Source organism: Zootoca vivipara, chromosome 6 (genome assembly GCF_965207765.1).
Source record: "Zootoca vivipara chromosome 6, rZooViv2.hap1.1, whole genome shotgun sequence".
Lineage (NCBI taxonomy): Eukaryota > Metazoa > Chordata > Lepidosauria > Squamata > Lacertidae > Zootoca > Zootoca vivipara.
This window is the reverse complement of record NC_142589.1, coordinates 54,003,569-54,026,092: the sequence shown is the minus strand read 5'-3', so window position 1 is coordinate 54,026,092 and position 22,524 is coordinate 54,003,569. Positions and strand designations below refer to the sequence as shown.

General features: G+C 44.0%; 1 protein-coding gene across 3 annotated transcripts; it reads right to left on the bottom strand.

The window, feature by feature from the left end:
• Nucleotides 1-1,877: 1,877 nt before the first annotated feature.
• ZBTB8B (zinc finger and BTB domain containing 8B) lies at nucleotides 1,878-16,940 on the bottom strand. 3 transcript variants are annotated; one of them, XM_088672188.1, is made up of 5 exons: nucleotides 16,738-16,874; nucleotides 11,467-12,443; nucleotides 9,584-9,762; nucleotides 7,645-7,966; nucleotides 1,878-2,000 (listed from the first exon to the last, which is right to left on the bottom strand). In XM_088672188.1, the coding sequence occupies exons 2-4, from the start codon at nucleotides 12,410-12,412 to the stop codon at nucleotides 7,658-7,660; spliced, it is 1,434 nt and encodes a 477-aa protein (XP_088528314.1). In that variant the 5' UTR covers nucleotides 12,413-12,443; nucleotides 16,738-16,874; the 3' UTR covers nucleotides 1,878-2,000; nucleotides 7,645-7,657. The 3 variants fall into 3 exon arrangements, with proteins under 3 accessions (XP_088528314.1, XP_034973227.2, XP_034973226.2); XM_035117336.3 differs by lacking the exon at nucleotides 1,878-2,000 and having other exon boundaries at nucleotides 7,508-7,966; nucleotides 16,857-16,940; XM_035117335.3 differs by lacking the exon at nucleotides 1,878-2,000 and having other exon boundaries at nucleotides 7,508-7,966; nucleotides 16,738-16,906.
• Between the last annotated feature and the right edge of the window lie 5,584 nt (nucleotides 16,941-22,524).

Genomic DNA, 22,524 nt, shown 5'->3' with positions numbered 1-22,524 from the left:
TAGATGGATCAACTGTTTGACATGGTAAAAGGCAGCTTCTCATGACAATCTCGCTAATCCAAGTTCTAGTTGTGCATAAAAGAAGCTGTTTTCCTTTTCCTCCCCATTAGAAAAGACCACACTTTCCCCAGACTCACTAAAGACCTATTCAACCAGTTCACTGAGACTGGATGAGCATCACAGTGCATATGACAAAATATCCAGATGTGCATCCCTATTGGCTGTGTGCATAAGGCTGCTTCAACTGGCAGATCCCCTTTATGTATGCAGTTTGCTGATTAATATTCTACAACCTCTAAAATGTGTTTGTGGAAAGGGGGGTTATTGTTTAGTTTAGTTATTGTATTATCAATTTATTTTGTATTTTTATCTTGAGAATTGCCCTGAGATCTTCAGGTGAAGGGAGGTATATAAATTTAATAATAATAATAATAATAATAATAATAATAATAAATTCCTAGTCTGATACTCCAGCCGCAGGAGCTCCAGGCAAATACTCAGTTCCAAGTCTACATCTGAAGTGGGTGGGTTGGAAAACCACCCTACTATTTGTGCACCCCAAAGTACCTTCTTACACAGCTGAGTACCTTACATACAAACAGAAGGTGGCACCGTTATTCCAATGTTATTTTGATATTTATTTTTTTCACATTTTCAGCTATAAAAGAACTGGACTACAGTTATATAAACATGTATAGTACATAAACAGTTTAAACATACAAGACTTGATAATGCACCACTGCAGAAACAAAATTACAAAAGCACTTCATATTTGTTTCTCCCGCCTCCCCGGGAAGAAAAAGACAAAATAAAAATAGCTGCTATAGTGGCGGTCTCTGCAGATTCTCAACTTTGGTTTATTTCTGATCTACCCTGACACAAGTCAAACATCAGAAAGGAGACACCAGAAATTAGGCAGGCAGTGATGGCACTTCAGTACTACTTTCCCTTTAGGGACCCACAGATAAACACGCAGTTCTGATTAGTCTCTTGAGACCTGGTATGGTACAGTTACAGTATGTTAAGAAAGCAATCAGATCAGGTCGTTTCCCTGCATACCACCAAGACCACTTTAATTCTTACCCCTTTGGCCCTCTTACTATTTGTTTATTATTTATATAACCCCTTATATGTCAACATGGCTTCCAAGTTGTTTATAATATACAGGTCAAATGGGCCATATTCCAGCCCAAAGCTCCACAGGCTTTGGGGAAATAAGAGTCACTCCATTCCCTGTAATATCAGTTGCAGCTCCGTGCATGCAGTGGAAATGTGTACACAGAGCTGTCGCCGACTGCGTTAAACAGAAGACCCCCAGCTCTTGGTGCATCCACACATCAGAACTACATGTGCGAAAAACACCTGCTGCCAATGAAGCGCATATGACTTAAGTTATGTGCAAGCTCTTACCTGACCAACTAAGAATGTGGTATCTTTCTTTGAGGGATTTTTTTTAAAGAGCTTTGTACTCGAGCTGTAATCATGGCACTCCCTAGCCTTGTCTCTCCCTACCCTTGCTCTGTTCTATGTAGGATTTTGCAAGCTCGTTTCGGAGTACAGAGCAGCTTTTACAAATATTTTCCTTATGAAGCTATATAAAGTATCCTGTACACGGATGGTGGTACTTCTTCCCACAGGACACAGTTAAAACTATAGCAATAGCCACCGACATGGATGGTTTAAAAAGAGGATTAGACAAACTCATGGAGCCATAAATGGCTGTGTACCACCTTCCAGGATGGTTTGCCTCTGAATACCAATTGCTGGAAATTACACTTGCACTTGGCTCCTATCTGTGGGATTTCCACAGGCATCTGGTTGACCGCTGAGAGAACAGGATGTTGGACTGGACGGACCTTTGGCCTGATCCAGCAGGGCTTTTCTATGTTGCTGTGTCAGTACATCCACTTACAACAAATCCAAGCTGTGATATGACTGCACTTTCAGAAATTCATACACAATCCATTGTTGCATTGGTCCAATTGATTTCAATAGGTTGCCTGCAGAACAGAATCAAGTTAATACAGATGACAGGAAGAGTCATATCATGTGCAGCATGTGAGAACATTGAGCTGTCTCCTTGAAATTCAGCCAATATCCTTTCTGTTTACTTGCAGTAATTCATTTTTGCTTCCATTTAGCTTGCAGTCCTTGATTAAAACTTCATAAATTAAAGGAGGATTTCCCTAAGGAGTCATAATTTCTAATATATGTTTATATTCTTAGATTGGTCCTAATCACAACATTTCATTTGTAAAATGAATTATTATTAAATTATTATAAAAATGTTTTAAAAGGGCTTATGGCTATAAAGTTACCATTCACTGTTAACAAAATCAAGCATATGAATTTCTGAAAGGCAGACACCATAAATGCTTAAAAAGCAACTTCCACTGAAATCAATGGGATTTAATTCCAAGTATGAACATTTAGGCCAGGAGTAAGATTGCAAGATCAAGAAGTTTACCTAGCAGTACAATGTGCCATTAATATACCAACTGCATATTTATGTAGGGGGAGGGGAAAACCAGGGAAATTACACTTGGGGGAGGGAAACGAAACCCCCTCTGCAAAATTAGTTATGGCAAGCTCAGGTGGCTTTCAATTTCTTCTTTAAGCACCATGAAATTGTTTCTTAGAACTGCTGTATCTCTTTTGCTTGCACACTTTTAATGGAGGGTTCCAAGGAAACGTCATGGAACTGAGCTAGAATCACAGCATGTATTACACTTACAAAACACCTGCCGCAGATGAGCAAGTCAAGTGCATCATTTTCAATTAAACACAAGATGACACACAGGATCCACTTGAAAACAATTAGAAATCTTATTTTGGCAGTCTCCTAACAGGAATGAGATTGGAATCTGTTCCACCCCAACCCCCACAAGACAAAAATGTTAACAGATTCATTCTTTACTCACAAGGTACACAAGAAAACCTCTAAGGATCAAAAGAAGCATCCTAAAAGTAATCCGCATCTCTCAAATCTAGAAGAGTGGGCCATCCATTTCCTCCTAGCTCTGCTTATGCACCTCCAGGATGCGTTGTGTGAAAAGCCACTCAGATCAGCTTTAGCACACAAGCCATTACAAATCTTGGGCATCACAAGTCTTCGGTGGTTTCTAAAGAACTCAAAACAAAGTGATAAGCCGTCCGAATGAGGACAGAAAGGAGCAAGTATCTCAAATGCTCTGAGCTAATGGGTTAAGAATAGCCTTAACCAACCTGGGGCTCTCCAAATGTTGCATTACAGCTAGCCTCAGCCAACACACTGTGCTGTACATGCTGAGTTGTAGTCCAAAATCTGGAGGGCACCAGGTTGGCAAAGGCTGAGTTAGGAGCACTAATCGTGTCCCTAACCTGCATTTAATGAGCAACTCCATTCATTAGAGGTCCAAGAGCACCTTCAACTGCTTATGCTCAGCTTTGGGGAAAGCCATTGCTAACTTTCAAGGCTGAACCTTTCAAATTGTTTCTCAAGACCAATTTTCTGAAAGCTCAGATTACATCCCCCCTCACTGTGTTTTCCAATAACTATGCAAGTCTCACCTATTCAGAAAGACACCTCACAAATGTGGTCTCAGGACTTTGCACTTCAGAGCCTTGGTTCTTTTCAGGAAAATGGGAGCCTATTGTAAATTTTTTATATATATTTTGCTATACAGTTACAACTTCTTTTTAGAAAAAGATTATTGCTTCTTTCCTTGCCTTGTTTCATCCTGCACAATCTCATGATATAAAAATGCTACATTTATGACATCATAACCCCTTCTACAGTAGTGTTTTGTGAATGCACAAGAGAATTTACACCTTCTATTCAAGAAGAAGCAGGTGGGAGAAACCTGCCTGCATGTTAAAAGATAATATAATCCATCATCACAAATTAGACAGAATGCTGTTTGCAAGACGGTCCGTATCAGAGCTGCCCAACATAGAACAGGAACACCAGCCTCATTAAGGCAGACCTGTAAGACTGGTGGCCAACCTGAGTGTGCCATTGTCATTCAGGTAAGCAGGTTTAGGTATAATCCCAAATATTTCAAATGACCAAGATGGCTATGAATTGGCATGTACAGTTATGCACCTTGATTTTAACTGAATTGTTTTGGTATCTTCATTATCTTGTGACTACAGACATTTCACAGTTTTCCAGCCAGTTTAATAGCCTAGAGAAATTCAGCACTAGAAAAGTAAAACAAGTAACCTCACATCCTTCAAACCAAATTCCTGCCATTCAGCAGGGAAAGGGTGGAGCCCAAGCTGAAATTTTTAACAAGGAATAGTACTCAAGACCAATTCATAAGACAGTACAAATGTAGAAACCACAATGATCAACAAATACAACCAACTGACTGTACAAGTAGCAGGAACATATACAGGGGGTGGGTGGGGGTTTGTAGGACAGTCAGAGCACAGGGGCTACGTCAGAGAAGTCGTATAAGCAGAAGAGCGGCCAGCTTCCTTGCTTATTCACATTTTTTACAATAATTGCATGAGTATGGTTATTTGAGAAGGGGGCAATTCATGCCATCTACAATGACCAGAACTCTGGTGTTCTTATAGCCTTGAGTAGTTTGTTGCTTAAATGAGGGGGAGGAAACTGAGATTCTTGCAATTCCAACAAGCATCTGTATGGCCAGCTCTCAGGCATTTCATGAGATCCTCTTCAGGGTTTTATATTTATCCCTCTCACATTTCCCCTCATTGTGAGGGACTTCCTGCTGCTGCCATGTCTGCTCTCCTGGTGCTTAGAGATATAAGCAGGTGCGATTTTGCAAGTCCATTAAAGGCACGCAGGCATGCTGGTTTTGTTTTGTTTTGTTCTTAATGAAAAAAATGGGGCCTGCGCAATGAAAAGATCGTCTCCAGTAATTACTTAAATAAATGTTTAACAGATTGTGTGCTGGAACTGTCTCCAGACAGATCAGTAGCAAAAATACTCTAATTCATAGGAAGGTATGTCCACCCAGCCCATTATTTTTTATGCTGATTTGTGACAGCAGCAGAAGTTCCTCTCCAGGGTGGGGCCTCAGTCAGTGACTCCCCCCCCCCTCCTACTGCCTGCTGCTACCACCTGATCCTTCTAGGTGGAGATCCTACCTGGGGCTTTCTGTACCATTGAGTTATGGTCCCACTTCAAAACACGTCAAAAGTACCGTATGAGGCTTGTAGTAGATATATGGCCTAACCCTGAAAGGCCTTTCCCGGTTCAAGCACTACAAAAACGGTCAGTGCCTCGTTGAATGGCTCAGACCCTCAAGAAGGTTGCTACAGAAGTCTGCAAACTGTTTATCTGCTGCCTGACTACCTTCCTTGCAAGTTTCTTGAGGATGAACAGAAGTGTCAGTATTTAGTTTTTTATAAACGTACAGTAAAAAATATACTGTATACAAAGAGCCATTTCTAGATTTATGTATACATAACTGTTCATTCTTGGATATGCTTTAATGGTAGTGGACTTTTAGCCTTGTTTGCATTGATCAAGTCCTCATCTACATTTCTAAGGTAGAATTAAAAGTCCAGGAAAGAGAACAGCAGCTCAGAATTAAGTTTGAGACCCAGATCCTGAGAGGAGAGGGAGAGGGAGAGGCAGAAACTGGGTGGGCTAGGGGGGAAGAGAGACAAGATCACAGGAACATGGAAGATTACTGACAATAAAAGGACAAAGCCTGGCCTCGTATCCAAAGGGTGGAAGAAGGTCTGCAAGGAACATAGCCTCTGCTCAGCCCAGAAACACAATTCCTTTCAAAGGTAAAATAAAAAAAATCCTTCAGTAGCACCTTAAAGACCAACTAAGTTTATATTTTGGTATGAGCTTTCGTGTGCATGCACACTTCTTCAGATACACTAGAAACAGAAGTGTCAGACCATATATATATACAGAGGGTGGTGGGGGTGGGTGGGAATGGGAGATGGGCTGATGGGAGTGGTAAACCTGTAGATGGGTGTTAATGGCTGCTGATGGCTGCAATTAGTCCTGGGCTGAGGTGCTAAAGACAGCTTGATCATGCATAATGAGATAAGAATCCGATATCTCTATTCATCCCAGGTGCTTCCATGGTTTTAAGCTTGGTAATGATTTCCAATTCAGCAACTTCCCTTTCCAGTCTGTTCCTGAAATTTCTCTGTAATAAAACAGCTGCTTTGAGATCTTGTATAGAATGTCCTGGGAGATTGAAGTGTTCTCCTACTGGTTTTTCAGTCTTATGGTTCCTGATGTCAGATTTATGTCCATTTATCCTTTGGCGTAGGGTTTGGCCTGTTTGTCCAATATAGAGAGCTGAAGGGCACCGTTGGCATTTGATGGCATACACAATGTTAGAAGATGAGCAATTAAATAGTCCTGAGATGGTATGTTGGATGTTGTTGGGGCCAGTAATGATGTGACATCTCTATGGAAAGGCCGAGAGGCGACCATACACATCAAGAGCAACTGGTAAAAGACCTGCAGCCGGCTCTTGGCCGGTGAGGCTTCCGGCTCATATACGCCACTAGCGGATCCGACGTATGGCACGAATTAAGCCACGATAAACTGGGCAGATAGGCACGGGAAGCTTGTTTGTGTGAAAGTGCTTACTTGGGAGGGACGTGGCTTGCATGCCTCCGAAAGGAAGCCCGTGATCGAGAAGGTGTCGTGGCTTAATTCGTGCCATACGTCGGATCCGCTAGTGGCGTATATGAGCCGGAAGCCTCACCGGCCAAGAGCCGGCTGCAGGTCTTTTACCAGTTGCTCTTGATGTGTATGGTCGCCTCTCGGCCTTTCCATAGAGATGTCACATCATTACTGGCCCCAACAACATCCAACATACCATCTCAGGACTATTTAATTGCTCATCTTCTAACATTGTGTATGCCATCAAATGCCAACGGTGCCCTTCAGCTCTCTATATTGGACAAACAGGCCAAACCCTACGCCAAAGGATAAATGGACATAAATCTGACATCAGGAACCATAAGACTGAAAAACCAGTAGGAGAACACTTCAATCTCCCAGGACATTCTATACAAGATCTCAAAGCAGCTGTTTTATTACAGAGAAATTTCAGGAACAGACTGGAAAGGGAAGTTGCTGAATTGGAAATCATTACCAAGCTTAAAACCATGGAAGCACCTGGGATGAATAGAGATATCGGATTCTTATCTCATTATGCATGATCAAGCTGTCTTTAGCACCTCAGCCCAGGACTAATTGCAGCCATCAGCAGCCATTAACACCCATCTACAGGTTTACCACTCCCATCAGCCCATCTCCCATTCCCACCCACCCCCACCACCCTCTGTATATATATATGGTCTGACACTTCTGTTTCTAGTGTATCTGAAGAAGTGTGCATGCACACGAAAGCTCATACCAAAATATAAACTTAGTTGGTCTTTAAGGTGCTACTGAAGGATTTTTTTTTTATTTTGCTTCGACCCAGACCAACACGGCTACCTACCTTTCAAAGGTGTAGCGCACAGCACTAACAACTTAAAAAGACATTCCAGAATTTTAAAAGTCCAGTTGTTCCTACCTGTTCTAGGAAATGGAATTTATTCATATAAAAAAAAACCCCCACAAACTTCACAACTTGGGATAAATATGCAGTTTTCCGGCTGTCAAGATGACAAATCAAATAAGAAAAAGAATTTACATCTCCCCACCCTCTTTTTGATGCTACATAAGTGCTTCTCGGTGGAGATCCTGCTTGTCGTCAGGATCTGGGTCAGCATCATCATCTTCAGGGGGGTCGTTTTCATCACCAGATTCCACATAAATGGGCCAATCGTTGTCTGGGTCGCTCTTTTCTTGGCCTTCAGATGAAGGTTCCATCAGACTGAGGTTAATGGGCATCGAATCCTCGTGCGTAGTTGTGACACAAGTGCAGCTGTCGCACAATCCAAAGCGGCGCAAGCCTTGGGACAGGCTGCTTGTAAACGTTCTTCTGCAGCCCTTGCAGATGATTGGCTTGTTTGACCGATGGACCTGGAGTATCATGACACAAAGCAGGAAGGGTCAGTGGCTGGCACAAGCATGGCAGTTTGAACTGGATCTGGCTTTCTGGCCAGACTCTGCACTCCCCACAGATCAATTTTGACAAGTCAGCAACCCCAACCACCTATCAAGGTTCAAAAGGGATCAATTTAACTTGCTGATCAGGGCAAAAGTCCATTTCCAGGGGTGGTTTGAATCCAAAGCCCACCTGCAAATGGACAAAGCGGACGCCAAAATGGTCACCACATACAATGTCAGGTGTGGAGCAGGTGGCTATCAGTTTTGGGGAAATCATCTCCTGGACAGAAATCAGCGCCATGCCAGGCCCAATTATACTAGGGTGGGGGTGGGGGCAGAGGTTCCCTACAAGTGGTTTGAAGTCTGCTTTTTTTAAAAAATGTATTTTTTATTAAAGATTTCTTGGTTTACAAAAGTATGTGGAATGTCTCTTTTTTCAACTTACATTTTCTACAGTTTCATTTGTTGAGACATTAGTGTTACATTAGGAAGAAAAGGGGGAAAGAGGTGGAGGGGGCCATAGTGAGTGGGGGTGGAGTCGGGTGGCGATGTTTCTATTCTACTTGATGTGGGGGGGGGGGTGTCAACAACAACAAATCCGTTTTTTGTGAGGACCATGCCTATACACAAATATCAACACAACAATAATTAAAAATATTAAAATTCATTGCATACTATCCCAACAAAACCTTCATCCCACAAAACAGGAAGAGAAGGAAAACAAGCAACAAGTTAAACAGACGATGAAGGGGTCTTTACATTGTCATCCATAAATCTTTCCCTGGCTTTCATGGCCTTCATCACAAAAACCGCTACCGCATGGGTAATACGTGGGTTTGCATCAACTAACAAAAATTTTACTCTATCTTCAGGATTGATTATAGAGTTGGGTATAATTTGCAGCATTGCGTCTCTAAAGCCCAAGTAAATGGGGCAACAGAGGAGGTAATGTATAAGATCCTCTTTAATTTTCATAAGGCAAGGGCATAAACGATGTTCTGTTTTTTTTGTGAATCTACCGGTCAGATATGCAGTTGGCAATGTTTGAAACCGCACCATAGTGAAAGCTCTCTGAAGGGTGGGATCAGTGATCTCCACCAAGTAGTTGGCACAGATTTTGACTGCTTTTACTCAGGGAAACCAGTAGGAAAACCCAGAATTTTTTATCTTCGTGGTGTCCAAAAAGGCGTCTTTTTCAAAGATGCATTCCCGAACTTTATCAGGGCTCCACAGTTTGAGAGTATTAAACTCAGGTAGATTGTATCTGGATAGAATATCTAATAGGTTTTGACACCAAGTAGTAATTATATTGTAAAGATACAAAGGCTTGTTTAGCCAATAAGGTGTTCGAGGCATCTGCGAGGTTAGTGAAAAAACGCAGAAATCTTAAGTGGGCCCTGGCAGACACAGAAGGTAATCCAGCATTTTGGTGAGATTCCTGGGCGTATTGGTGCCAGTTGAAGTCTGCTTTTTAAAATCAATGGGTGTTAGGGATTCTCCTGGCAGAGTCCTGGGAGTGACAGCAGCACCAGCCACCCCACAATTCAGCTTCCTCTTTAACTCTCCCCTTGTTGCACATCTCTGACTTACACTCAGAGCATGACTCCGAAGGTGCTCCTGCCGTGTGAAGCGCTTGCCGCATATCTCACATGGGTAAGGCCTCTCACCCGTGTGCGAACGGATGTGCCGCTTCAGGATCCCTTTCTGTTTGGCCGTGTATGGGCAGAATGGGCACTTGTGCAGCTTGATCGGCACGACCAGCACATCACCTTTGGAAACAGAAGCATTTCAGAGGTGTCAACTCACTGTTCTTGAAGTGGGGTCAAAATTGAAAATGCTGGTAACTGAATAAAAGCACAATTTTTTGTGGTTTAGAATATACGAGGGAGAAATAGGAGATTGTTTTGCTGTGTATCATGAGCCATGTCGCACACATGCCACACAAAACTACTGCGACAGCTGACACAGCATCAGGGTGCGGTGGAAATTCCCTTAGTGCAGCCTTCCTCCAACCTGGTGGCCTTCAGGTGTTTTGGACTACAACTCCCATCAACCCCAGCCAGGGAGTTGTAGTCCAAAACAGCTGGAGGGCACTGGGTCAAGAAGAAATTAAGGAAATGTAATCTCCCTGCAAAAGAATTGCTTTCTTTGCATCCAAATTCCACACAGAAACATAGCAACTCTTGTCCTGGAAAAACGCACACATAAAAATCTGCAAATAAAACACAAACATATCAGGAGGAAAGGTTCTGGTTCTGCTTGTTACCTGTTATGCTAGCTTTCTACTTGCACCGAGTTGCATTCATATTTCACACACCCACACACCTGAAGCAATGAAGTATAGTCAGCCATTTCATTCTGGCAGAAATTAAGGCCAAATGTCCCTTGCAAGGCTGATACCTGGACTACTCCTGCAGGTTGCACTACTTCAGGCTGCAGGTGGTAAAACATTTCTAAATGTAACTCCCTACAAGTATAAAACTAGCACAAAGTGATAGCTGTCAGGCCTGGAATCTTTCCTCCCAGTGTTCTGACTGTTTACTCGCAGGGAGATTCTTATTGCTCAACTGTCTGCATAGGTCAAGCCTGAGTCAACAAACATTTCTTTTTCATGATTTTTTTACTAGCCTGCCCTGCCTCAACATACTACTGCAAAGCATTTTTCTGCAAAACAGCAGAAAATAAATGCTACAAAATTTGCTTTTTATTCATAAGGATGTTTGTGCCTGCTCACCCAAGGCTTGATATTTTCAGGCTTGTTATAAACGCTGCTTATTTCTACCAAAAGTCTGCAGTCCAGCAATTTCCTGCTGCAATTAATTCTATGGGACTTACTTTGGAGTAAACTCGAATAGGATTACTCTATTAACCTTCCAGGAGAGAAATCTTCAAACTGAAAGAAAAAAGGTATTTTACGACCTGAAGCTAGGACATTGGGGGGGGGGCAGCAGGCTATATATGCCCTCGAACCTTGAAGTGATGCCACCTAATTTGGCTTTGAATTACTGTTAGTGTACCATCTAAAATTATTCTCCATCTTTGCTAACAAAAAGACCACAATGGAATTCTTAACCTGCTTACAAAAGACCCCTGCTGGATCTGTTTTGCACCAAGCAAAGTCTCAGCTAATTCAGTCTGGTTAACAGACTTCTGCTCTCAAGTTTAAGACTGTTACATGCTGTAGATTTGTAGGCTTGTATATATTACCCCCCTCCTTTTCTCTCCTGCAGCCCCTTGCCCACCCCACCCCTTTTTGCCCAATATCCAGCCCGTTCTGAAGAAATTGCTCATGATTTTGTGACATTCTGGTTGGCCCTAATGAAAGTGAACTCTTGGGTTACAGGGAACTGGGCAGAAGGTCTTCTCGGTAGTGGCACCCACCCTGTGGAATGCCCTCCCACCAGAGGTTTCATCCAGAAAGCTATCCACTGCAACAGAGGAATCTCATCCAGCCTCATGGGATCTGATCTCACCTGCATCCTCTCCATACCAGTCATTGTGAATGTCCACCATGGAACTCATGGGCATTCCTGCATCCTCTGGCCTACCCTCAAACCCGCGGACAAAATGATGGACCACATCGTCCTTCCTCTGGGCTGCACTGTTGCGCAGCAGAGCTTCTAAAAACTGCTTCATGTGATAGTTGTTGCATGCCAGGTCCATGGCCTGGCCACTATGGAGCCCCTCCTCTATCTGCTCAATCGTCAGCGGTGTTGGGTACTGCTGTAGTCGCTCGCCAACTTCTACTTCCACTTCGTCTGCATCAAACTCTACTTTGGGTTCTACCACTTTGGGCAGTGAAGAATTTGTGTCATCTGGAGAGTCACTGCTTACAGGGTCCCGCACTACAAGCTGAATGGGGTGGCAGCTGCAACATTCCCCGCAGGGAGGGTCTCGCTGGCAATCTGGAACCCTCTCTTTCTCCTGCAGAGATGAAACTGACACTGAGCACTGGCTCTTTGCCCCATACGACGTGCCCTCTCGAGCAGAACTAGAGCTCCCACTGTCAGCCTGATAAAAAGCAGCTTCCCTCTCTATTTTCCTGCAGATGTCCAGTGATGACCTGATGTATGTCTTGCAGAAGTTGACAACATCAGTCATCTGCAGGTAACTGGCTGCAGACATAACTTCAATCACATTTTCCCCACAAAGATCCAACTTCCCTGAATAAAGGAAGTCCAGGATAATTGAGAAGGCCTCTGATGTAACAATGTCCAGGGAAGCAGTGCTGTGTCGGCCACTGTCTTGGATGTAGTGGATCAGCAAAGCTCTGAAGTAACCACTGTTGGCAAACAGAATGTTTTTGTGGGCTTTGAAAATCCTCCCCTCCACAATGATGCTACAGTCACAAAAGAAGTCCCTCTTCCGCTGCTCATTGAGCTCTCCCAAGAGTTTGGTGTAGTAAGATTGCATCTCCATTGCTCCGACAGCAAAGAACTACCTCTAGGCTCTGAAAGAAAATGCAGGAACAGAACATCAGCACACAAATGTCTTTCCTTTCATGCACAGATATCAAGTCCCTCCCCACAGCAGTGTATCTCCCCACCCCTCCAAGGCACACAGAACTGAATCTGGAAAACTTGAGGACCAGAGAAAAATTCCAGCCAGAACAGCTGATGCATATGCCTTTAAAAACCCAGTAATCTGAATACTCCATCTACATTGGCCTATATTGAACATATCACCTCAACCAGAAGCTGAGCACACCAGGACGCTTTCAGACTACTGCTATTTTCAGGTGAGATTCAACCAAATATTGGCAAATACAGGAAGTGCATTTGAAGTTGCTCTGGAGCTCTTGCACAACAAACCCACTTTGAACTTTTTGTGTTACATGATGAGGAAATAGTGTGAGATACCATTTGCTTGATGCAACATCGTCTAATCTCCCCACAGACAAATCAGCATGAGATTGTCTGAAAATGGCTTGACTTAGGAGAATTGTATCCATTCAGGGGTTTGCCAGGATTCACTGCCAATTCACACATTATGCTAAAAGTTGCTTTCAATGATCTATTAATGTATGGAATTGCCCAATTACAAGTTGGACAACTGGATCATCTCTAGCTCACTACTGTCTGGTCCAAAAGATGCTCTCCACGGTTGCATGCAGAAAAATGCACTGTCTGGTCCAAAAGATGCTCTCCACAGCTGCAGGCAGAAAAATGCATTTCCCAGTCTGGCTATCAACTCCTTCACTATTTAACATATTTTAGGAGCCCTTAAGCCGCCACAAAAGGCAGATGGGCCTGAATCTGAACTGGCATCAACTTCATCTGCACAAATCACTGCAAATCCTTTGCATGGCAAAAATTATGGTACCCACCCCACCTTACAACACTGGTACTGAAAGCTGAACGACATATTTATTTCTTGCATAAGATGCTAAAGACAAAGATGGACTGAAAAACAACATTCTTACAACAACACTGTATCTTTCTGGTACATTTATTGAGGACTCTCACCACCACCAAGCACACAAGGGTGCCATCACTGAACCAGACCATAATTTGCGAGAGTTGGCAGTGCTGTCACAGGTGCTGAGGGTGCAGGTTGTGGTGGTATTCTGCTCTTCACAACTTTAGTGCTGAACATGCACAGGAACCCAATTAATGTTCAGGGGTGTTAAGCAGCCAGCTGGCATGCCAGGATTATAGGACTGATTTGTCCATATATGAGTTCTTAAAATGCTCAAGTGGAATGGAGAAGTATTTTAAAGAGAAAAAACTGTGCTTTTAAAAGGGATATCTAATTACTGTGCCTGAAGGAGAGGAGAAACTGGGAAGAGGAATGCAGCTTCTCTCGCTATATTCCTCTTGCGAGAGTCCAAAACTATGCAAGGTGACCCTTCTACAGAGAGGGCATTAGGACCCAAGCAGACTCTTCTTCCTCCCCAACCATGTGGCTTGTGTAGCATAACCCTCCAGGGGAAGCCAGTCAGTCCTAGGAACAAAGAATTTTCAGCACAGCCAGCAAGGAAAACACACACCAAAAACTGGAGCATCCGGGAGATCACTCAGCCTTTTTGCCCCTGAAATACTTGCATGCTTTTGTCAGTTCTGAGCTACCACATCTCCTTCAGTGCCCCTCGCCTCTGCTTCTCCAGTCTAACTCTCCTTAATAATCTTCTCCAGAAATCTCACTTTCCACACTGCTTTTGCCATAACTATTCCACTTAAAGTAAAATCTATTTTCCTTCACAAATTGGCTGCAGACAGAAGAAAACAGTCCTCACTACAGTGGTTAAGAATAAATGGCAGAAAAAACATCACATTTATTGTGTGACTGACACAACAGAAGCCTTCTTTCTTTGCTATTACTAGAATAAAAACGAGTGAAACACAGTTGAGATGAGGCACCCATTTTGCAGGCAAGAGAATCAAGGCATGCAACTATAAATTCCTTTTGAGATTATAGTCAGTACAGTGGTACCTTGGCTGTCGAACGGCTTGGCTCCCGAACAAATCAGCTCCTGAACACCACAAACCTGGAAGTAAGTGTTCTGGTTTGCAAATGTTTTTGGGAAGCTGAATGTCTGATGTGGCTTCTGATTGAGTGCAGGAAGCTCCTCCAGCCAACTGGAAGCCACGCCTTGGTTTTCGAACAGTTCCAGGAGCCCAATGGACTCCCAGAATGGATTAAGTTCAACAACCAAGGTACCACTGTATAGGGGTGTATGGGATATTAGGGGAGGGGCAGTACCTCAGCTGGGGGACACATCATGCTTTTCTAGGGCCACCTTTGGTCCCTACCCTGAACTCAAATCTCAGCTATGGCTCCTAGAAACTGTCAGCATGTGACAATGGCCACTACCTGGGAATAGCTTCCACTGGCCAGCTAAACCAGGTGATGGTAGTTGATGGGCCTCAAACTCTCCATGAGTTTGACTTCCCTGCATGTGAAGACAGGCTCTGGAGGATTGCGCAAACAAGACCAATACTGGGTCCAACAGTCAAGAAGGTGGTTTCTGCATAAGCTGTAGAGAGAAGTGAGGGGCAGATGGGACTCATCAACCTGGGAAGGTAGCCCTTCTAGGAGGAGGAAATTCTGATCCTAAACCTCCACTGCTTTGCAGGATATTTTCGGGAGAAGGACTAAACCCTACAAATCCAGAGATCAGTCCCTAAGTTGGATGGCACCTTATATGCCTCCTTCTGGCAAGTCCTGCAACCAAGCTGGTGCCAAATGTATTGCTTTGTTTTCCTCTGGACATCAGCTAGGCTCAGAGGTGGAGGGGTTATTGTCGTCTGGGCTGCCCAGCTCCTCCATACACACTGCCCAGGCTTGCGCCCCAGGGAGGTCACTTCGGCGCTGCTAACACAGCGGTTTGACTTCACCCCCGGAGGAGCACTCCTTTGTCTCTTGAGACAAATGGATACCTACCAACAAAGTCAGTACATAGAATAAGATCTCATTTTCTTCTAAATTTGAGAGCATGCAAGTATAAGTTGCATTTGGTTTAAAGTGGGGACTGCAACATGTGTTGGCAATAAGGTAGCCTTGACAATCCAGGGGATCAAAATTATCACACTATCCCCGGCATAGGCAAACTCGGCCCTCCGGATGTTTTGAGACTACAATTCCTATCATCCCTGACCACTGGTCCTGTTAGCTAAGGATAGTGGGAGTTGTAGTCCCAAAACATCTGGAGGGCCGAGTTTGCCTATGCCTGCACAATCCTCTGTCCCACCCTCACTGTGTGCAAACAGTGAGGGGATGGAATGGGACCCTTTTACAAAAATGCCAATACAGACACAGACCAAACCAAACCAAAATGGTTAATACAGAACACACTTTTGGAAATGCAAGGACTTAAGAGAAGTAAAATAAAGAGCCGCAAAGCATGTACAGAGTGCATTTCCCTTACCATCAAGGTACCCACAAGTTGCCCACACATATTTGTTCCTAGAAATTTAGCACTGGATAATTCCCTTCATAGGCAACACAAGATCACAGCTCTGTAAAGCTCAGGGACACCAAGTCTAGCACTTTGAGGCTGGATCTTTCAACCTGCAAAATAAGTGCCATCCAGTTGCCACTTCAAATGTCTCAAATTGGTCCAGTGCCACTAAGGAATAGGGACAGTGCCTCTGAGCTTGTACAGATTGCCCTTCCCTACTGAGCACCCAGAATCTGCCTACAGTGGGAAATTCCAGGTCCCAGCACACATGCTTGCCACAGAGACTAAGCCCCAGCAGGTCTCCTTTTAAGCAGCAAGTCCCAAAGACACACACGAAAGCACACTCTTCAGAGTCATTCAAGCCTCAGCCCTGGCAACGTGTTTTCGATGCAAGATCTCAACCTTGGAGCATAGGACATAAGAGCAGACAGGGTACCGGGTGCTTCCACTACCTCTCCCAGAACTACAAGGACAAGGAGGAAAGGTGCAATTCTCGTACAAAGCTGGCTCCAGCGTCTTTCTAGCACTGCCAACTTTCCCCACCCCTTTTTTTGCTCCGTTACCCCAGCAAACAGCACCTTTGCCTGGAAACACGCACACACGCTCACAGGTGACAAAAAGGCTTCTCGCTCTGCTATTACAGCCTTCACCTCCTAATGATTTCTACAGAAGATGGTACAGGAGAAGCTCAGGATAGGCTTCTTGAGCCACTGCTTTTCCCCCTCCCCATTAAGCCTGTAAGGGGGGGGGAGAAGTGGGAGGGGGGGAGAAGAGGCGGATACCACCCAGGTCCAGCAGTCTCCGGAGGAGGGGAAGGGCAGTCGCCCTTTCTGGCAGTGCCCACCTATGCTCACGCACGGCTAGCCAGGAAAGGCTTCCTCCTCTTCCCCCTCAATGCAAAGGCGGAGCAGCGACACCAAAAACCGCAGTAGCAGCCGCTTCCATTCTCCCTGTGCTGCTCACCTTTCAGCCGGTCCCTTGCCTTGCACGGCTCTACCTAGCCTGACACACACACACACACTAGACACACGCTTCGCAGGAGCCGCCCAAACATCCCGAGCATCGCCAGCCGCCAATCGCAGCTTCAGCCGCGAGCGAAAGAAGGCGGGGCTAGTCCAGCAAGTTCAGCTGTGCCTGTGCGGCGGTTTCCTCGCCCCCTACCCTTCCCCTCCCACAGAGCATGCGCCGTGCTTATGGCCTGATGGGGATTGTAGTTCCCTCATCTCGAGGCGCTGTGATAAAGCGGGCGCGGGGTGGGTTAGAATCAATGGGAAGAAAATATTTTTGTGTGTGATCAATCTTCTTGCTTTAAAGGTTGGTTGCTTGCTTGCTTGCTTTGGTTATTATACAGTAATCGTGAACCTCTAAGCTGCTAGCAAAATAATGCACATATCCTCAGATCGGGGACAACTGAACCCACTCCGCTTTTCTTAATAGGGCCAAAGGGGTCTTACAGGGAGGATGGAAGTCCACCCAGCAAGCCAGAGGAAATTCCTTTATAGTTCGTTATTAGACACTCTGATTACATACTAGTGCAGCTATCATGTTATTTCTATCATAACTTACTTCCTTTGAAGCATCTCGGATAAATTTCACAATGCCATTAAAAAAATCTGTAAAACAGTTTAAAAAAACTGCATGTACAAAAACAGTTAAAATCATTTACGTTATAATGAGTAATAAATTAATCGCCTTTTAAACCGCCATCTCGGGGTGAGTTACACATAAGATATTTAAAAGCACAACAACAACAAATGCATTTAAAACGAGAGTCGATGCTTGCAGGCATACATCAGAGGCTGCGGAAATATTGGAAAGAATTATAAAAGCAATTTGATAGAGGTGATCAGGGAAGCTCCGACGTCCAAGGCATGGGAAGCCCATATAAAAAAAATTATTATAATAATTAGGCATAATTGGAATGGTTTTTTTAATTGGGAATTGTATAATTAATTTGGATGTGATTTGTATTGGAAAATTTAACAAATAGATTTTTAAAAAATAAAATAAAACGAGACTCTCGGTACATTTATCCAGCTAGGGAAAGCCATTCGGAACAAAAATGCCTTCAGTTGTTTCTGGAAAGTGCAGATAGTGGGTGCCTGACAGAACTGGGCAGGTATGCTCTTCTACAAAACAGTCAACCACACTAAAAGCCCTGTTCCAAGTTACTGTGGAAGGGGCTTCCGAGATCTTTGGAACGTGCTGGTTAAACACTCTTGCAGACAATGGTGGCCTGTTGGATGCAAAATAGGCAGCCTGTCAAGTAGCCTGGTTCTGAGCTATGTGGGGACTTAAATGTTAGTATTCAAGTCAGATAGTCCAAACCCCAACTGCCCACACCAACAGTCACTGACTATCCTCACATATAGTCCCTCTCTCATACACATGGAGAGTCCTTACCTGATGGTTAAACTGTCACCTCACTTAAACTCCCCCCCCTGTTTGGATTGGAGGCAGACCCAGGGCCTGTTCATCAAAGAGGCAAGTCTTCCACAGATTCCAACAAGACAGTAGAGATGGGGCCCGCCTGATATGTAATGGGATTAAGTTCCAAAGGGTAGGAGGTGCCACCACACTAAAAGTCCAATGATGACATCACACAAAATGAGCCTTTGCTGATTTGATATCAGTAGGATGCCCTCTCCTGCAAGTATAATAGTTGGTAAGGTATTCAAGGGAGGTGATGATATTTTCGGTATCCTGGTCCAGGTTGTATAGGGCTTTGTATAACACTACCACCAGCACCTTGAATGTTGCCCAGTGGCTAATTGGCAGCCAAGGGGTTGAACATGTGGCCTTCTGAATGAGAAGAATGTACTTACTGCTGAGTTATGACCCTTCCTTATAGCAAGTTTCAAGGCTGATAAAATATTTGAACAAAGCCAAATTAAGAGATAAATATACCAATATTTATTTAATAAATTCCTGTGCCTAAGAAGAGTTCTGCTGGATCAGACCAAAGCCCTGTCTAGATTAGGGTTGCCAGACTCAATAGTGGACAGGACTTCTGTGCCTTTAATTGCCCTGCTCTCTTTTGAATCTGGAAACCTTAAAGAGAAACCAGCAGACCCTTTGTTTAATTTCCAAGCAAAGGGTCTGCTGGTTTCTCTTTAAGGTTTCCAGACTCAAAAGAGAGCAGGGCAAATAAAGGCAAAAAAGTCCTGTCCAATATTGAGTCTGGCAACCCTAGCTGTGTGTCCTTGTCTGCCTCATCCTCTTAGAGCAGGTATGGCCAAACTTGCCTCTCCAGCTGTTTTGGGACTACAACTCCCATCATCCCTAGCTAACAGGACCAGTGGTCAGGGATGATGGGAACTGTAGTCTCAAAACAGCTGGAGGGCCAAGTTTGGCCATGCCTGTCTTAGAGTGTACATCCCGCTGCTTCCTATGCCTCCAAGCCTGCTGTGTTAATGGACACAGGGGCCCAATTGGCTCTGGGGACGAGTCCTGTTCCATTGGCTCTGGGGACGAGTCCTGTTCCTCTGGCTCCTGTGTACTGACCCCCATTCCCTCGCCATCATCTGTTGCCCTTGAGTACTTTCTATGCTCCCAACCTCTCATTCTCCACCTCCAGCTTGCCCCAGTGTGTACCAGTCACGGCTACACATTTTGCTGGGTTGCCCTCTCTCATTGCCCTGCCAGTTCATGACACCTGGTGTTATTCAGCCTGCCACTGTACATATGTGACATGTTTTGACTCTTCTAAACCCCTATCATATATTCTTTATTTAGAGCATCTGTACCCTGCTTTTCAGCCAAAAAGGCTCCCAGAGAGACTTACATACTACCAAAACAGGCAATCCCTAGCCTACAGGTTTATAATCTAGAAAAGAAAAACATGGCACACAAGGGAAAATGGGGGCTTCTTTGTGGTTACATTCTGGTGTCAGGTGGAGACATTTTTTAATTCCCCCAGGGTTGTTGTTGTTTTAAATCTGTGGCTTTGCTTTGTGCATGAGTGATTTTTCTGCTGGAATTTTGTAGGCAGAAACTTGTTTGATTAAGTTGGTATTTTTATTGTATGTGAACATTTTATTTTGTGAGCTTATACAAATATGGTTCTACAAATGTAGTTAAGTAAATAAATAATTTAAAGTGAGGGCAGCTGCAAAACAACTGTCAAAGGTAGCAGCTGGAAGAAGGCAGACATAAAGCCCCTCTGTGTCCTCTACCCCTTGGATCCCACCTGGGCTTGCTGCGTTTCTTGGCAGTTGCCCCAGAAAGACTCCAAAGGGAGGGAGGGAGAGGAGGAAGGGATAATTTGTGCCCAGAGAGAGGGGTGCTTTAAACAAAGAGATGTCAGATGTGATACTACAAATTTGTGTTTTGTTTGTGATTGGGATCTGTGGAGACGTAAAAAGCAGAAGGCTACTCTCTGGATAAAAGGAATTTTCCTCAGGATACAAGCAACAGCATTGTGGGCACAACCCCTAGTTTGCAGACTAGGAGATACTCAGCGTTTCCCCAGTCTACAAGCTACAGCTCCAAATCTGCTCCCAGCTTGGAGGGAGAATGGTAGTACATATGTGTGTGTGTGTGTACTGCATTAAGCATTCTTTCTGAAATATAGGTATATGGTAGCCTCATGCTAGAATAATGGGACCCATCAACTTGTGTGAAGCCGACTCTCATGGAGTCACTGATTGAAAGCAGATGGCATGAATTCACTGGCTGCTTTATCAGCCAAGCGTATTTCCTCTGGAAATTCCCTGTGGAGCAAAGGAGTGAAGGAATAGATAGATGAGAAAGAAAGAGAGAAAAAAAGGAATATCCATCCTACTCTATAAATAGCACAATCTATATAAGAGCACAAGAGTGGCCTTGCTAAGACAGGCATAGGCTAAATTTCAACACACTCTAAAGACTAAAGATACAAGGAATGCTCATGGCTTAAATGTATTTATTTCTTTTCAACAAATTGTGTATACTGCCTTTCTCCTACAAATAAGAACAATTTGCCATTATGTACAATTATTATTATTATTTGTTGCTCACTACTAAAAATTGTCTCAAAACAAATTAGTCTTTAGTTAGTTGTGCAACTAACAAGAGTAGCAAGAACTCCCTAGGGTGGCAGTTAAAAATATTTTTAAAATGATGGTGGTGGTGACCCACAACCAGTAATTAAAATTACCCACCAAAGACCTGAGTGAATAAGATAGATAGGGTTTATGTGGCATGTAAGATAACAACCAAAGTGCCAGGCAAGTCTCCCTGGGGATGGCAAGCACTCCTTAGAAGAAGGATAGGATGAAAATGAGATGAACAGTTTAGCCCTAGTTGCCTCCCCCTTACACTGCTGTCTCTTTTGTGTAGTTTTCAAGCCAAGGATCCATTCTTTATAAAGTGTCATGTGTACAGATGGCAATATAAAGCTAATGATTGTAGCTGGATAAGAGGGGTTCAGGTGAAATTTTCTGGAAACTTGAGTTTCTTAGCTACTATGGCAGCCTTCCCAAATCTGGTGCCCTCCAGGTGCTTTGAACTACAATTCCCAACAGCTCCCATAGCACTAGCACAATACAGCTTTGCTGGCTAGGGCTGATTGAAACTCAAAGCATATGAAGGGCACCAGCTCTTTTTGTTTAGCGTCCTTCATTAACAAAAGCCCTCTGGTTTTATTTGTATATAAATGGTGGGGAGAACAAGCAGGAGCCTTGAGGTGCTGGTGCATTTGGTCCTAGATTATTATTTTTATATGAGCTTGCACTTGTTTCCCTTTAAGAGACTCAGGTAAGTGTTTCATCAGCTCCCCACCTAATTTGTGTGCTTAATAGAATGGAAAGGTCACCCCATTACACTGCCTTCGCCACCCTGGTGCCTTCCAGATGTTTTGAAACGCAGCACCCACCAGCCCCAGTCAGCACAGTCACAACCCTTTGCACATTTACCCGGAAGTCCCATTGAACACAGTCAGTGGCATTTACTTCTGAGATGACATGCACAAAATTGTTCTGGTAAATTTCTCAGATAGAAAAGTTCCCCAACAACCTTTGTCCACCGTATAGGGTATAGTCTTTTAAAGTGTGTTGGGCTCTTCTGAAGTTGTTGTTGTTTAGTCGTTTAGTCGTGTCCGACTCTTCGTGACCCCATGGACCATAGCACGCCAGGCACTCCTGTCTTGCACTGCCTCCCGCAGTTTGGTCAAACTCATGTTCGTAGCTTCAAGAACACTGTCCAACCATCTTGTCCTCTGTCGTCCCCTTCTCCTAGTGCCCTCAATCTTTCCCAACATCAGGGTCTTTTCCAAGGATTCTTCTCTTCTCATGAGGTGGCCAAAGTATTGGAGCCTCAGCTTCACGATCTGTCCTTCCAGGGAGCACTCAGGGCTGATTTCCTTAAGAATGGATAGGTTTGATCTTCTTGCAGTCCATGGGACTCTCAAGAGTCTCCTCCAGCACCATAATTCAAAAGCATCAATTCTTCGGCGATCAGCCTTCTTTATGGTCCAGCTCTCACTTCCATACATCACTACTGGGAAAACCATAGCTTTAACTATACGGACCTTTGTCGGCAAGGTGATGTCTCTGCTTTTTAAGATGCTGTCTAGGTTTGTCATTGCTTTTCTCCCAAGAAGCAGGCGTCTTTTAATTTCGTGACTGCTGTCACCATCTGCAGTGATCAAGGA